The 16,658-nt window shown below is 41.3% G+C and overlaps 1 protein-coding gene across 4 annotated transcripts in view; it reads left to right on the top strand.

Moving 5' to 3' along the window:
- LOC147033725 (ETS domain-containing protein Elk-3-like) overlaps positions 1-11,341 on the top strand; it is a 53,205-nt gene extending 41,864 nt beyond the window's left edge. For all 4 annotated transcript variants that reach the window (XM_085871881.1, XM_085871882.1, XM_085871880.1 and 1 more), the window contains exon 5: positions 9,038-11,341. In XM_085871881.1, the coding sequence (XP_085728007.1) occupies positions 9,038-9,157 (120 nt within the window). In that variant the 3' untranslated portion in view covers positions 9,158-11,341. The remainder of the gene's footprint in view (positions 1-9,037) is intronic.
- The last annotated feature ends 5,317 nt before the right edge of the window (positions 11,342-16,658 follow it).

Genomic DNA, 16,658 nt, shown 5'->3' with positions numbered 1-16,658 from the left:
CAAATTTCAAGTGAATGGGATGAAAATTGACAATTTTAGAAATTCGACCTATGTTGACCTTTTGAACTATGTGGACCTCCAAAATAAGAGGTGGTTGAATTCAGTGACCCAAAATATGAATCCTCTTGAAATATCAAGTTAATGGGATTAAAATTGAGGATTTTAGAAATCACACCTACATTGTTGACCTTTGGATTATGTTGACCTTTTGGTCGATGTTGACCTCAAAAATAATTGGCTAGTTGAACTCAGGTCAGGTCAGGTATGGGAGCATGTGCCAGAACAGCGCGTCACTGCGTCCACTTTCCGCCGGTACTCCAGGGGCCTCCATCTGGCCATCCCCCAGGCAGATGCCAGGCCCATCCCCATCTCCTTGAGATAATGGTCAACCTACTGCAACCAAGAGGCACGTGGTCGGCCCACTGGCCTCCTCCACTCATGAGACTCCCTCGCTGAGAGAATCTGGTGAGCAGGATCAGCATCAGGAAAACGAGCCACATGTCCATACAGCCGCAACTGACGCTCACGGACTATGCAGGTAACAAATCTCATCCGAGTCTCTCTCAGCAACCGCTCGTTGGACACAAAATCCGACCAGCGATAGCCAAGGATTCTCCGAAGAGACCTGGTACCAAAGGAATTAAGTCTCCGTCTCAGATCCTTGGTCAGAGTCTAAGTCTCGCATCCATAGAGCAAGACTACAAGTACCAAGGACCTGAAGACTCGGACTTTCGTCCTCCCGCACAGGTACCGGCAGCGCCACACCCCATGATCCAGTGAATCCATGACTCCCCAGGCCCGACCCAGACGTCTATTGACCTCTGACTCACAGCCAGCAGAGACATGAATATCACTGCCAAGGTAAGTGAATCTCTCCACGACCTCAACATCCTCACCACAAACAGACACAGACAGGACAGCAGCATCCAAGATGTCACCGAAAGCCTGGATCTTAGTTTTGACCCAAGAAACCCATAATCCCAGGGGCTCCAACTCCTCATTCAGCACCTCGAGGGCCCCCAAAAGGATGTCTAAAGTCTCCGCAAAGATGACTGCATCATCTTCAAAATCAAGGTCCGAGATCTTGACATTCCCAAACGATGCACCGCAGCTTGATCTCTCCGACATCCTCCCTAAAATCCAGTCCATACAAGTGCTGAAAAGTGTGGGGGCCAGTACACACCCCTGACGAACTCCAGTAACAACTGGAAATAAGTCAGAGATGGTACCACCACACTTCACAGCACTCTCAGTACCAGAGTAGAGTTCAGACATCAGATCGATCAGTTTTGGTGGCACCCCACGAAGACCAAGAATCCTCCAGAGGACATCCCGATTCACTGAATCGAACGCTTTACATAGATCAACATAGGCTGCAAGCAGCTCCTGCCGAAACTCTCGTCTGCGTTCGGTGAGGACACGAAGGGCAAGGATACAGTCAATCGTTGACCTCTTTGGTGTAAAGCCTGACTGCTCTGGACGCTGGTGCTCAAGCAGATGGTGGCGAACCCTATCAAGAATTATCCGAGCAAAGTCCTTGCCCGGCACTGAGAACAGCGTCGGTAGTTGTTGCAGTCTTGGCGATCACCCTTCTCTTTCCAGAGAGGGACAACAAGGCCCCTCTTCCAGTCAGTTGGGATGATGCCTGTGTTCCAGGCAGAGCACAAAACTTCATGCAATGACACGAGTGCAGCATTTCCACCAGCCTTGAGAAGTTCAGCATGGATGCCACAGATCCCTGGAGCTTTGCCCCGTTTCAACTGGTTCACATCAGCCCGTGTTTCCGCAAGCGAAGGTGGACCACAGTTGATTCGAGGGTCAGCAACAGGGATTGTAACACCCTTGACGTCCAACTCGACAGCTGGGGGATCAGCCTGGTACAACCGCTCAAAGTAACCGGCCCAGCGGGCCTTCACTTCAGACTCCTCTGTCAAGAGCCTACCACTCTCTGCTCGAACTGCAGTGCTCCGAGGGATGGGCTTGGATGAACGCAATGCGCGAATTCCCCTGTAAGCGGGACGAGAATCACCTGTCCACAGGTGATGCTCTACCCCCTCACAGATTCCTCGCACATAGGCCTCCTTGTCCACCCTCAGTGCACGTACAGTTTTACGCCTCAGCTCCCTGAACAGCTCAGCTCTGCCATTCAGCCTGGCCCTGCGACTCTGGTCAATGGTATCCAGTGTCCCTTGAGAGACAAAATTCTTCTTTGCCCTGTGGTGAGCTCCAAGACATCCACCGGCAACATCAAGGATGGTGGTCTTGAAGGCACTCCACAACTCTTCAGGACCTCCCAAAGCACCCAGACCCCCCAAGTATCCACTCAGCCTGTTCGCAAACTCCTCAGCTACTCTCTCATCCCTGAGCTTGCCAACATCCAGCCTAGGCTGGGATGGTACCATTCTCCAGGATTTAAGGTGCAGCTTTAGAGTTGCTACAACAAGCCTGTGGTCAGTATTGAGGAACTGAGCACTCCGGTAAACCCTGCAGTTCTGGATCATCCTCCAACGACCGTCAATGAGGACATGGTCAATCTCCTTTGCCACACCGCCAGCGTTGGAATACCAAGTCCAGCGATGAGCTTGTTGGCACTGAAACCATGAACCAGCCACCCTAAGTCCATGACTTCTTGCAAAGTCAAGGAACTTAGTGCTATTCTGGTTCATAGTTCCTGACCCATGGGGACCAACAAACACCTCATAACCATCCCTATCATTTCCAGTCGATGCATTGAAATCCCCCAAGACTAGAAGTGTATCTCGTCTGGGACACTGATCAACCACAGACTCGAGCGTGGCGTAGAATGCATCCTTCACGGTGAGATCACTCGCCTCAGTCGGAGCATAAACAGAGACCAGGGAAATGACACCTAAGGAGTGACTAATCCTTAATCTCATAATACGCTCGTTGAGCGGTGTTACCTCAATTATCATTGGGGTCAGCTAATTGTACACAGCTGCAGCAACTCCTTGGGTATGGTAACCATCAGAGCGACCAGACCAATAGTAGGTGTAACCACTCACCATTATCTCGCCGCAATCCGGTCTCCGAACCTCAGAGAGAGCTGCAATCCCGACGTCCAAACGCTTGAGCTCAGATGATAACAGAGACAGGTGATCATCGTCAATTAGCGATAGGACATTCCAGGCACCCACCTGAAGGGACCACCTCAGGTTAACCCAAGGAGACTGCCGTCTGGTGGAAGACACCTCAGCACCACTCCGACACACTCTCCTGCAATCTGCCCCAGGGATGTTACCCCATGGTTTCCCTCCTATCATCAAAGATTGGGGGTCCCGAAGGCTTTGCCCCAATCCCGTCATCCGGTGAGCTGCCCTGTGAAGGGAAACTGCACAGGAGGTACTCCCACGGAGTGGGTTTTCAAATTTTTTTTTGCGTTTTTGCATTTTGTGGAATGAAGGGTTTTACGGAGGCCGGAGTGCAAATCCTGCCACCAACCTCCTCATAAAAAGTAACCCAACTGCAGGAGGACGTCCGCAGACACAGTTGGGCACTAGATATGGATGGCCGTTGGCTCACAAGGAGCTCCTCCACCCTTTGTTGAACTCAGTGACCTGAAATATAAATCCTCTTCAAATTTCAAGTCAATCGGATAAAAATTGAAGATTTTAGAAATCACACCTGAGTTGGTACCCTTTCACCTATGTTGACATCAAAAATAATTGGCTGGTTTAATTAATTGACTGAAATATAAATCCTCTTCAAATTTCAAGTCAATCGGATAAAAATTGAGGATTTTAGAAATACCACCTTAGTTGTTGACCTTGGGCCTATGTTGACCTTTTGTTTGATGTTAACCTCAAAAATAATTGGCTGTTTGAATTAATTGATGTGAAATATAACCTATTTTCAAATTTTGAATCAATCAGATGAAAATTGAGGATTTTAGAAATAACACCTTAGTTGTTGACCTTGAACCTATGTTGACCTTTTGGTGTGTGTTGACCTGATAAATAATTGGTTGGTTGAATTCAATGACCTGAAGTATAAATCCTCTTCAAATTTCAAGTCAATTGGATGAAAATTGAGGATTTTAGAAATACCACCTTCGTTGGTGACCTTGGGCTTATGTTGACCTTTTGACCTCAAACAATAGGCTTCTTATGAAAAACTCTACCATATGGTGAAATTTCGTGAAGATCAGTTTAAAATTGTGACCTGTAGGTGACAGACAGAAAGGGGTGAAAACATAACCTCCTTCACCTTCAGTGGCAGAGGTAATAATACAACCAAACCACAAATTATTAAAGAGCAGGTTACAGGTCACCAAACATGTTCTGAAAATTTATCAATACGATTATATGTGCATTAAATAGTTCGATGCAAACTATTGTGGTTGCCTAACTATTGGGAAAATTAATGAAATTTAACTACGTAGTTGTTATTTCTCGAGGCTGTTGAAAAAAACAGCCGCGTGCCATATATGGATGTTGACGTCACGTTCTCCAAAACAAAGCGAACGCTCACTCCCTCATTGAAGAAGTGTCCAGTTCAGCGGGCTGTTCTTTCGCTTTTTTTGAGCTCACAACTGTCTATATTATCCTTTTTTTATTTTTGAATTATTGTAGAACAAATTATTGGATATTTGTACATCATGCCTCGTACATTTGTCGTCATGTTTTGCAAAAATGGCTGGAAAACGGGTAATCGCTCCCACCGATTCCCGAAGGAATCAAACATCCGCCAGCAGTGGATAAGATTTGTACAAACAAAACGGGCGAATTTTCCCCCAAAGAAAACGGGTAAAGAGGACCCTTTGGATAGACTTGTCATTTGTGGTGACCATTTCACAGCCGAGGATTACGAAGGCATAAGCACATCTGATCACCACTCTGTGAATATGAGTTGTTGGTTGTCAAGTTCTCCAGATACTGCTCTGTCACATAATCAATTGTTGAGTTTAAGTGAGAAAAACCTTGAAATGTATTCTTCAAGAGTACATGGAAAAACACATAAATAAACTTTCTGAAAAACACAAGCATGGAAAAATTTCTCAACAAATCAACTTATTGTTGATTAAATTACTGTTTTTTAACAGCATCAGCAAATTGGGCTATTTCATTTCAATTGTAAAAAATTGATCAATTTTCCACTTTTTTTTTTCTAAATTTGGTAGAATATTTCCCAATGAGGTTAAACATGTTTTGGTATATATATATATATATGCCACAATAGCCTCTTGAAAGTTGGGGTTTGTTCTAACTGTTCACTTTCGCTGGGGTCAAGCTCAGATGTCAGAAAGACTTCAACGCCAAGGCTACGGTGTATAATATATTTGGGTCCATTATTGATTCATTCTATTTCTGACTCTTGAGTGACTAGAGGGTTAAAAAATTATTATATCAAGTCACAGACGAATCAAACTTTACATTATTTTATGCATTGAACAAGAAAATGAAAATCTACAAACCAATCTGTCTGGTGGAGTCTGTCAGTGTGAACTGCAGGGGCAGTCTGTCCTGCCACTTGTACACGAAATATGCCATTTTCTGGCACTTGCAAGTGGCTCAAATTTATATGGCTGAGGGCCAGAAACTCCATCGTATAAATTCCCATCATCCTCCGACTCGTCCTTGGCAATATCGGAATGAAAACACTCAATTTAATCGTCGCTGAAATCACTCTCTGATTCGCATCTCGCCATTGTTCACACGCTGTTTCCGAATGTTCACGAAGTTTTCGGAGAATGTGATGTCATAGCATCTTCGGTAAATTCCGGTCTGTTTTTCAATCACTGACAAAAGTTTTGACCTAAAAGTTAATTTTAGCATATTTTGAGTTTCAAATGCAAGAAAATAATTGCCCAACGATTATTAATATGATTACAACCTTCGAATCACGTGAAGTCATCAGTGACCCAAAACCTGCTCTTTAAACTTTAAAAGCAATAACGTAATACATCATAACCACGGTTTATTAAATGTTAAAAACAACATAATACAACCTAACCACAAATTATTAAACTTAAAAAACAACATAATGCAACATAACCATGAATGATTAAACTTTAAAAACAATAACATAATACAACCTAACCATGAATTATTAAACATTAAAAACAATAACATCATACAACCTAACCACAAATTATCAAACTTTAAAAACAACATAATGCAACCTAACCATGATTTATTTAACATAGTACAACATAACCACAAATTATGAAACTTTAAAAACAATATACAACCAAACCACAAATTATTTCACTTCAAAAACAACAACATAATACAACCTAACTATGAATTATTAAATATTAAAAACAATAACATAATACAACCAAACCACAAATTATTACACTTTAAAAACAATAACATGATACAACGAAACCATGAATTATTAAACTTTAAAAACAACAACATAATACAACCGAACCACAAATTATCAAACTTTAGAAACAACATAATGCAACCTAACCATGATTTATTTAACATAATACAACATAACCACAAATTATCAAACTTTAAAAACAATATACATCCAAACCACAAATTATTTAACTTCAAAAACAACAACATAATACAACCTAACCATGAATTACTAAACATTAAAAACAATAACATAATACAACCTAACCATCAATTATTAAACTTTAAAAACAACAACATAATATAACCTAACCACAAATTATTAAACTTTGAAAACAATAACATGATACAACCAAACCACAATTTATTAAACTTAAAAAAGAATAACATTATACAGCCTAACCACAAATTATTTAAATTGAAACAATACCAACATAATACAACAAAACCACAAATTATTTCACTTTAAAAACAATAACATGATACAATGAAACCATGAATTATTAAACTTTAAAAACAACAACATAATATAACCAAACCACAAATTATTACACCTTGAAAACAACAACATGATACAACCAAATCACAATTTATTGACCTTAAAAAACAATAACATTATACAGCCTAACCACAAATGATAAAAGTTGAAAACAATATCGACATAATACAACCAAACCACAAATTATTACCCTTTTAAAATGATAACATGATACAACGAAACCATGAATTATTAAACTTTAAAAACAACAACATAATATAACCTAACCACAAATTATTAAACTTTAAAAACCATACCAACATAATACAACCAAGCCACAAGTGATTGTACTTTGAAAACAATAACATGATACAACCAAACCACAATTTATTAAACTTAAAAAACAATAACATTATACAGCCTAACCACAAATTATTAAGTTTGAAAACAATACCAACATAATACTGTTACGAATCTGGAAGCCATTTGCACACAAACAGACAGCAGTCCCCGTAGCTCAGTTATCTCGATAAGTATGTGTTTATAGTTATGGTCCCGTCGCTATGTTTAATGGGTGATTGAGTGTATTTGCGCTGCGAGTTATTTTGTAGTTAGTTTTTTTTTTATATTCCCCAACAACAACATCCTGCTTCGTTCCACCACCCAACCAAACCTTCGCGCAGCGACCCCATTATCCACGTGTTTTTGGCTGAAGGCGTGGGCGGACCCTCCATTCCCTCAGATTGAGGCTCCGCTCCGAAGAAGGGCAGAGAGTGTTTCCTCCAGCCAATGAACGAAGAGCAAGCAAAGCCAAGGCGCTCCAACCAATGGGAAACCAGAAGGCCAGAAACAATTACAGAGCCTCTTTGGGGGGGGGGGCGGGCCACCGAGATGCCCCGACACGCCCCCCGTCCAATGGGAGACAGAGTTAGCTCAGGACGGATCCCTCCCACCTCGCAGGGAGGGTTGAATAAGTGTGGGTGCGATCGGTCTGTAGTCTTGTCTTGTTCCCGGGGTGGCCTTCCAAGGTGTCGTCTCGTCTGGCCTGCTGGTGATCTGCTAGTCTTGTCTTGTCCTGTCTGCTGACTCCCCTGGTCTGCTGGCCATCTTCTGTCTTGGTGCTGGCTGGCGTCTGCCGCTTCATCTTGGTTCCTTGGTGCCTGGTGCGAGGTTGACCATGTGGGTTCGAGTCCCACTGTGGTGGTTGGAGCGTCCGATCTTCCCAAGCCCTTCCACAAGAATCCCGAGCTCCACAAGGGCAGGTCGGCAAGCCGTGCGAACGCGGCCAGGTACCAGCAGAACTCTGACCCTCCAGTTCGCCTATCCTCCCGGGCTGGAGGTCTGAATGAAGGCCGGTGGCCCCATTTCTTTTTGGGTGTGTGTGTGTGTGTCTGTGGTGGCACCGTCCTATAAGTAGAAATTGTATAAGTGTTGAATGCTCATTGTGCATTGCATTTTATTCGTGATAAGTCTGCACTGTGTCTTATTATTGCAAATAAATATCTGTTAAATGTTTCAGTTTGTTGCCTGCCGTTTCTATCATTGACCCAGCATGGTTCGGGCTTGAGAATTAGTGAGGCTGTTTGTGCTGTAAGTTGTCATTTGGACCGGCATGGCTCTGGTAATTCCCGCTCGGTTACGCCGGACCCGAGTCGGTAAATGCGACTCGTTTCGGACAGTCGGCCGAGGGTGTGGTTTCCCCAGTAGTTAGACGATGTGGGTACTTAGGTATATTGGAATTGGACGATTAACCCTACCCCACGCCGTCAAAATATTGGTGTCCATGGTCCGCTAAGGGACCCGTGACCGTTGGAGTTATCCAAGGGTTACGACCTTCAATTCCAGGTGTTAGGTGGGAGACGGCCCAACTGCTCCGTCTAGTGGTCGTTATCGCCACCAAAACCCGGCACCGCAACAATACAACCAAACCACAAATTATTACACTTTAAAAAAAAAAACATGATACAACCAAGCCATGAATTATTCAACTTTAAAAACAATAACATAATATAACCTTACCACAAATTATTAAACTTCAAAAACAGCAACATAAGACAAGCAAACCATGAATTAGTAATGTTTTAAAACAATACCAACATAATACCACCAATATACGTATTATTAAAAATGTTTTAGCTGCTCGCGTTGAGTTTCTATTATATCATCTCTCATCCCCTAACACAAACCCAACCCCCAACCCCCCCTCCCTCCCGTCGTCTTCCATCCCATGCAGTTTCCCCCATCACTGGCAGGACTCGTTGCCTCCATGCCTCTTTCAGGGAGTGAGGGTACACTCTCTCCTCCACGCCTGCCTGCACTCTCATCCACCATCCTTCGCGCACTCTCTGACTGAGTGCTCCGTCCACTGTCGTGCACTGCGAGCTGGTCCTTGTGGTGGTCACAAACACTGAACGTTCCACTTGCTATGTATTTTTTTTTAAATGTTTATTATGTGTCTAACCCAAACATGCTGCACTTGAAACTTGTTTTTTTACTTGCAAGTATTTTGTTAAGAATGAAATTACTACTTTTGAGTATTTTTCTATTGCCATGACATGAAAAGGATTTGCTGGTTCAAAATAGTGACGTTCTACAAAACCTCGAGAATAGAAAGCAGAATGCAGCAATTATATTGTTTTTAAAGCTAAGAAATTAACTTACATATTTTGATAAAAGTCATGGTTACTCTTTTTAAAGTACCTGTAGCCAGTGACGTGAGTAATTGGACACCTCAAAAATCCCACAAATGCCCCCATGGACTTGGGCAGGTTCCTGGCATGAGGCAATTACCAACTAGTGAGACTTAGCCATGTGGAATGTTTTCCTGTTTACCTTTACCTGAACCTCAGTAATGCTGGTCATTTTAAAATATATATTTTTTTCTAATCACCACAAAACTGCTCAGTCTTTTTATAATCTATCATATCTCAATGAGAAATCATTGAAAATATTTGTAGGACCCCTCATCTCTTGCACCACAACCTTGTGCTTGAGAAATGAAATACTTTGGTGTTTTCTCCACATGGTATCTCATGTGGCTGTAACCAAATCACCACCGTGAGACTACCAACCATCTCCATTTGTATGTGTAGATGATAATGGTTGTGGAAATGAGATCGTACAGATAATGTGCGAAATGGCACACATGGATTTCGCTACAAGGTGTTTTCATCGGTCTGCTGGTCAGCCTGGCCTCTGCTTGGTAGCGAGGCCTCTGCTAGTTTTTTTGTGCAGTTTGCGGTGACAGAACAGTCAGCACAATGTGGAGACATAATGCCTTAAAACGATCATCTATAATAGTTATTTTGACTCATAAACTATACTTTATAAGCTGGCTGTTTACACATTTAGTTTTATATTAATGGTGGCAATTTTTGTTTGGATCAGAAAGTGTTCCATGTGTGGTTCCAGTTCAGAGCACCCTGCAGGTCTCACCAAAAGATGGCCGTTTCTTCCCCTTGAGGGGTTAAAACAATGAGCTGGACTCGAGCCTTCCAGAGGCAATGGATCTGTAATGACGAGTCAAAGTGTGACCCATGAGGGTGCACAGACGAGCTGGACTCGCTCGACCTATTCCACGTGGTTTTCCAGACACGTGTAGAGAGACATATCTACCTTCCCAGAATCCGCATATTGTCTGTTCGGTCATGGGGTCCTGTGGACCTACCTGCTTAGTGTGATGCAACCTTTCGTTGTTCGGTTAAGTATTCGCTTTACTGATGGATAAAAACTTTCACCCAAAACAACCTTTGCAGGGCAAAGATTTCCGCGTTTGTTTTGGAATGCAATTTACATTCCTACTTTTGATTCCTGTGCTCCACATGGTATTCACTTTGAAGGGAAACGTAGTCTTTCCAAAGGGTGAATGTTTAAGTTTCGTTTTGCATTTAAAATTTCATCCACGATGGAGCAACATGTCATGGACCTTTTGGGTGATATTGCTATGCTTGTTGAAGTTAAAATCCATAAACTTTAGAGGAGTTGGAGGGATTCTGGAAGGAAATGTTTTGTGTAACTTCATGTTGCTTTCATTTTAATGGCTGTGCCAGTGTTCCGTTCCACACGGTTGTGTGTGATCCATGTAGTTTGTCTGAAACCCTGACCCTCACCTTAAGACTGACCTAACCCTCTATAAATAACCCTCATATCGACACAGGCTTTCCCTTAATATTTACCCCTTCATGATGAAACACTTTGCCTCACTTCCTCACCCCACCTTCTCTCCGTTGTTTCCCTCACCCCTCCCCCAAACCCTTTTCTCTCCTGTTTCCCAAACCAATATCTAACTTCCCAACTCCCCCCCCCCACTACCCAGACCCCCAACTCCCCATAAATTTCCCAAAGGCCTATGCAATACGCATTACATAATAAGAGAATGCTTTATTTTCTTTTATCAACTTTTCTTATCGATTTTTGTACAAAACTCGTAAAAGGTCATGGAAGGGGTTATTTTAGAACCAGGTAAGTTTGAGTTGTTTTTTTAATGTCGATTTTGCTTTTCCATGAACAAGAAAATAAAACCCAGAAATGTCCAAAACTGTATTTTCATCATTCCGTGTATGGAGGAAACGTGCACCCTCTGCACGAGGAAAAGGTGGGGAAAAAAAGAGGAATGAAAGAGTGAAGGTGAGCACTTATTCGTGATTTTGGTAGTTTTACCATAAGGGGGTTGTTTGCGGACCTTGAGCGCCCTGCGGAAATATGGTGGGGACAAATCGCAGAGAGAGAGAGCGGGGGGGGGGGGGTGAGACAGGAGAGGAGATGGTAGAAGACAGAAAGACCACCGACCTGCCTGCGGTGAGAGAGTGAGAGGCCCAAAGGCTCAGCTTCATCGCGGGAGATGCCAATGATCCGAAATGCCTTGGTTTCCACAGCGTGAAGCCGAGAAAGGTGAGAGGCAGGAGCACCAGCCCAGAGGGGAGAGCAGTACTCCATCAGGCTGTGGACGAAAGCTTTGTATGTGGTCAGGAGCTCAGGTTGGACGAGGATGGACTTTGCACAACAGAGGATTCCCAGTCGGCGACTGGCTTTGGAGGCCAGGTTGGAAATGTGGCTTTCCCAGGAAAGATCATGGCAGATAGTGAGACCCAGAAGCTTGAAAGAAAGGATTTCTTCCAGAGGATTGTTCAGAAAGTGGATGATGGGGGGGTTCCAAGTGGTCCTTTCGGAGAGACATCGTAAGAGTGTGAGATTTGTCCGGATTGCAAGACATATTCCATGTGTTGGACCAGTTTGTGATTCTATCCAGATCTGCAGTGAGCGAAGAAGCTGATGCTTGCCAGTCTAAGGGATGACAGATGGTATGGCACAGGGTGGAGTCATCGGCAAAGAGATAAAGAGGAAGCACACTACCGACATACGTCATGGGGAGCACACTACCAACGTACCGATATACGTCATGGGAAGCACACTACCAAAGTACCGACATACGTCATGGGAAGCACACTACCAACGTACTGAGATACGTCATGGGGAGCACACTACCAACGTACCGATATACGTCATGGGGGAGCACACTACCAACGTACCGATATACGTCATGGGAAGCACACTACCAAAGTACCAACATACGTCATGGGAAGCACACTACCAACGTACCGACATACGTCATGGGGAGCACACTACCAACGTACCGATATACGTCATGGGGAGCACACTACCAACGTACCGATATCCGTCATGGGGAGCACACTACCAACGTACCGATATCCGTCATGGGGAGCACACTACCAACGTTTTTTGTTCGGGTGGCTGGAACAATGTTGTTCTGTTTTGATGATGAAGATTTTCCTGGAACTCTTGCCTGGCCAAACCACTGTGGTCCACATCATGAGGCAGTTGGGTATATGACTGGGTCTTCACGGTTTGGGTGGCTGGCCGTAAGATCCTCGTGTCCTGAGTTTGAGCCCATGTCCGCCGTTGAATTAACACCAGGTGGGGTTGACTCAGCCTGTCATCCTTCCGAGGTCGGCGAAATGAGTACTAGTGTACTGGTAAAAGAGGGCACTGCATCACGGGCACAGATGCGCTTCCAGAAAATCATGCAACCAGCAGATACAGGCTGCACACAATAGCTAGCTAACTCGCTCCAGGATCCCGAGTGGAAAAATCGCACTCATGATGTAGCAAAGCACAATGATAACACAAGCCCAGTACTCCAAGTGGAATTGATGTTTAATGATAAAAAGTAATAATCATCACACATCTGCTGCCTTGGGTCCTGTGGGTTCGTACGTGGGGAGCTGACCCAGGGGAATGATATTTTACTTGATTATTCGTTTGTCTCTCTGTGGTAAAGCTGTGCAATTAAAACGATTGAATATTTCACAAAATCAGAGAGAGAGAAGAGAAGAGAAGAGAAGAGAAGAGAAGAGAAGAGACGTCAGTCATCGAGTCATTTGTACAAAGAATAGTGTCAAATATCTCTCCCCCATTTCAACCGCTCAACCACAACCACTGCTGGAGTGCTGGTGCAGAGACGGAACATAATGAAGATTCCTCCGCACATGACCAAATTAAACGGGGATCACACCCGAGTGGTGTTTCGATGGTTTCAACATCCTTCAGGGTTTCCAATGAAACAAATCATCAGCACGGGAAAATGGCAGAAACCTTTCAGGTCTCGTGACTTTGGAAATAGAAATAAACCATTTAATTGGTACAAGGCACAACGAATAAGGCACAGAATTGTGTCGGTGGACAGACAATGAATACAAATTGATACAACAACAAACGAATTCAATTCTCGAAGTTGCCGATCACTAATCAAACTTTCATACAACCAGGTGAGATAACACAAATGGAGTGGTTTGGGTGCGTAGTGTACCTCTCGGTGAATGAGTGGAGAGAGACAGAGACAGAGACAGAGAAACGGTCGCAGTGCCCCTGCCTTTATGAGACTCACTCCCCAGTTCAACACAAGGGACATGTGACATGACACTTTACCTCCATTGTTAAAGATGGACAAGGCCCGTCTCTCACACAGGATGTATGCCAGGCAATGATCCCAAGTGTGTCCTCAACACATGTTGAAAGTCCGATAAACTACACGACACACCTATCTTCCTGAAATCGTGCTTATGAAGGGGGTCGTATAAATATAGTTGTACAGTGTGCAGATTATGTAAATAGTGGTACAGTGTGCAGATTATGTAAATAGTGGTACAGTGTGCTGATTATATAAATATAGTGGTACAGTGTGCAGATTATTAAATGGTGGTACAGTGTGCTGATTATATAAATATAGTGGTACAGTGTGCTGATTATATAAATATAGTGGTGCAGTGTTCTGATTATATAAATATAGTGGTACAGTGTGCTGATTATATAAATATAGTGGTACAGTGTGCTGATTATATAAATATAGTGGTACAGTGTGCTGATTATATAAATATAGTGGTGCAGTGTTCTGATTATATAAATATAGTGGTACAGTGTGCTGATTATATAAATATCGTGGTGCAGTGTTCTGATTATATAAATATAGTGGTACAGTGTGCTGATTATATAAATATGGTGGTACAGTGTGCTGATTATATAAATATAGTGGTACAGTGTGCTGATTATATAAATATAGTGGTACAGTGTGCTGATTATATCAATATAGTGGTACAGTGTGCTGCTTATATAAATATAGTGGTACAGTGTGCTGATTATATAAATATAGTGGTACAGTGTGCTGATTATATAAATATACTGGTACAGTGTGCTGATGAAATAAATATAGTGGTACAGTGTGCTGATTATATAAATATAGTGGTACAGTGTGCTGATTATATAAATATAGTGGTACAGTGTGCTGATTATATAAATATAGTGGTACAGTGTGCTGATTATATAAATATAGTGGTACAGTGTGCTGATTATATAAATATAGTGGTGCAGTGTTCTGATTATATAAATATAGTGGTGCAGTGTGCTGATTATATAAATATAGTGGTGCAGTGTTCTGATTATATAAATATCGTGGTGCAGTGTGCTGATTATATAAATATAGTGGTACAGTGTGCTGATTATATAAATATAGTGGTACAGTGTGCTGATTATATAAATATAGTGGTACAGTGTGCTGATTATATAAATATAGTGGTACAGTGTGCTGATTATATAAATATAGTGGTAGAGTGTGCTGATTATATAAATATAGTGGTACAGTGTGCTGATTATATAAATATAGTGGTACAGTGTGCTGATTATATAAATATAGTGGTACAGTGTGCTGATTATATAAATATAGTGGTACAGAGTAGGGTAAGAATACTGATTCTGGCTCACTTTTCCCCATGTAAATGAATGGGGGATTTTCAGCGATTCCCTTTTTTTTTCCTTAAAAATAAACCCCCTTTTTATCCCAAGGTATATTTATTTGTCTCCCCTTTTAACCTGGAGGTTGAACCTCATTGAATTGAACACCTGGGGGTTGAACAGCTCACTCATTGAACCTATAAAGATTTGTTCATTCTCAAATTCCTTCAATAGTTTAATTTTCTTTGCACAATAATCCCCATCTAAAATATTGACAAACAAAACATTTGAATCTTTATATTTTTTAAGATACCCCTTTTGTGCCATTACGAAATGATAAACTTCTCTTAATGCTCTTGTTTGACCACCTCCTGAGCCACATATCATTTTAAGATTATAGTAAATTGTTTTTTCATTGTTCAATTGATAACCATCAAAGTTTTCAGTCCATTCAAGGATATTCATTTTTTTATTTACATCCTCTAACTTACTAGTTTTCAAATTGATTCACTTATTTGTTTTATTTACCTTTGTTTTAGTTATTTTTTCAATAAGACTTATTTGATATTTTTCACATTCATTATGTTTTCCATTTATATACCAAGACTGAGATTTTCTCCACTCTTTAGTTTGATTAATACTTGGTTTAACCATTTATATATTGTGAAAAAACGCGGCGGTAGCCCTTAAAAAACCCTAACCCATCTTCCCATCGTTAAAACACAATCTATTCTATTTACTCTATCATACAATATCCATATGGAACACAATCTATTCCATTATCTAAAATAAATCTCTTATCATCAAAGGCTCCTAATGCCTTTTTATTTACTTCTTCACTATATATGTTATGTTTATAACTTCTTATTGTATTCATTTTCCTATATTCTTCTTTCTTATTCATCAAACAATTGTAATAATTTCTAAAAGTTATTGATTTCTTTATTACATATTTCTTTATTCCCTTTAACCTCTTATCAATCTGTTCACCATACTTATAAGCATATGCCTTTGCTCTCAATCCAATAAACTCACTCATTACTTTTCCACCCAACTCATCCTTAAACTTACCAATAACCTTTTCATTCTTTTTGGAAAATAACTCACTCTTCTTGCTGAAATTACTTGTATCATATACTCCAATATTTTTCTTCATATCTTCATAAACATCATCAGTTTTTATATCTAGGATAAAACTATCAGTGTCCATATACAACAATGAAACATTTTCACCATACTCTTTCTTTAAGTCATTATACAAATAATCATACATCAATATCTTTGATAAATCAAGAACTGCTGTTCCAATATATATTGGTGTATCCATTACAATACTTTCCTTTTTCATATGAATTGCAGAAAAGTTCTCTGAAAAAACCTCTTCTCTCTCAAAACTTGGTTTATTTATCAATCTCGAAGCTTCTTTCCAAGATGTTGCGAATCTAATGTTTTGCCTGTTTCTAACATTTTCTATAGTCTTTCCAAATACAGCATTATTCATTAATTTATAAAAGTCCCCTTCAAATTTTACTTTTGTATTTGCTCTCATATCTGTATTGAATTGAATATACTTTTTCACCCAAGGACTTTGTTTAAATTTTAAAACTCTA

The sequence above is a fragment of the Eptatretus burgeri genome, chromosome 2 (genome assembly GCF_056783735.1).
Source record: "Eptatretus burgeri isolate ZD-2024b chromosome 2, Ebu_testis_v1, whole genome shotgun sequence".
Lineage (NCBI taxonomy): Eukaryota > Metazoa > Chordata > Myxini > Myxiniformes > Myxinidae > Eptatretus > Eptatretus burgeri.
The sequence above is the reverse complement of the archived record's forward strand: the minus strand, read 5'-3'. Positions and strand labels throughout refer to the sequence as shown.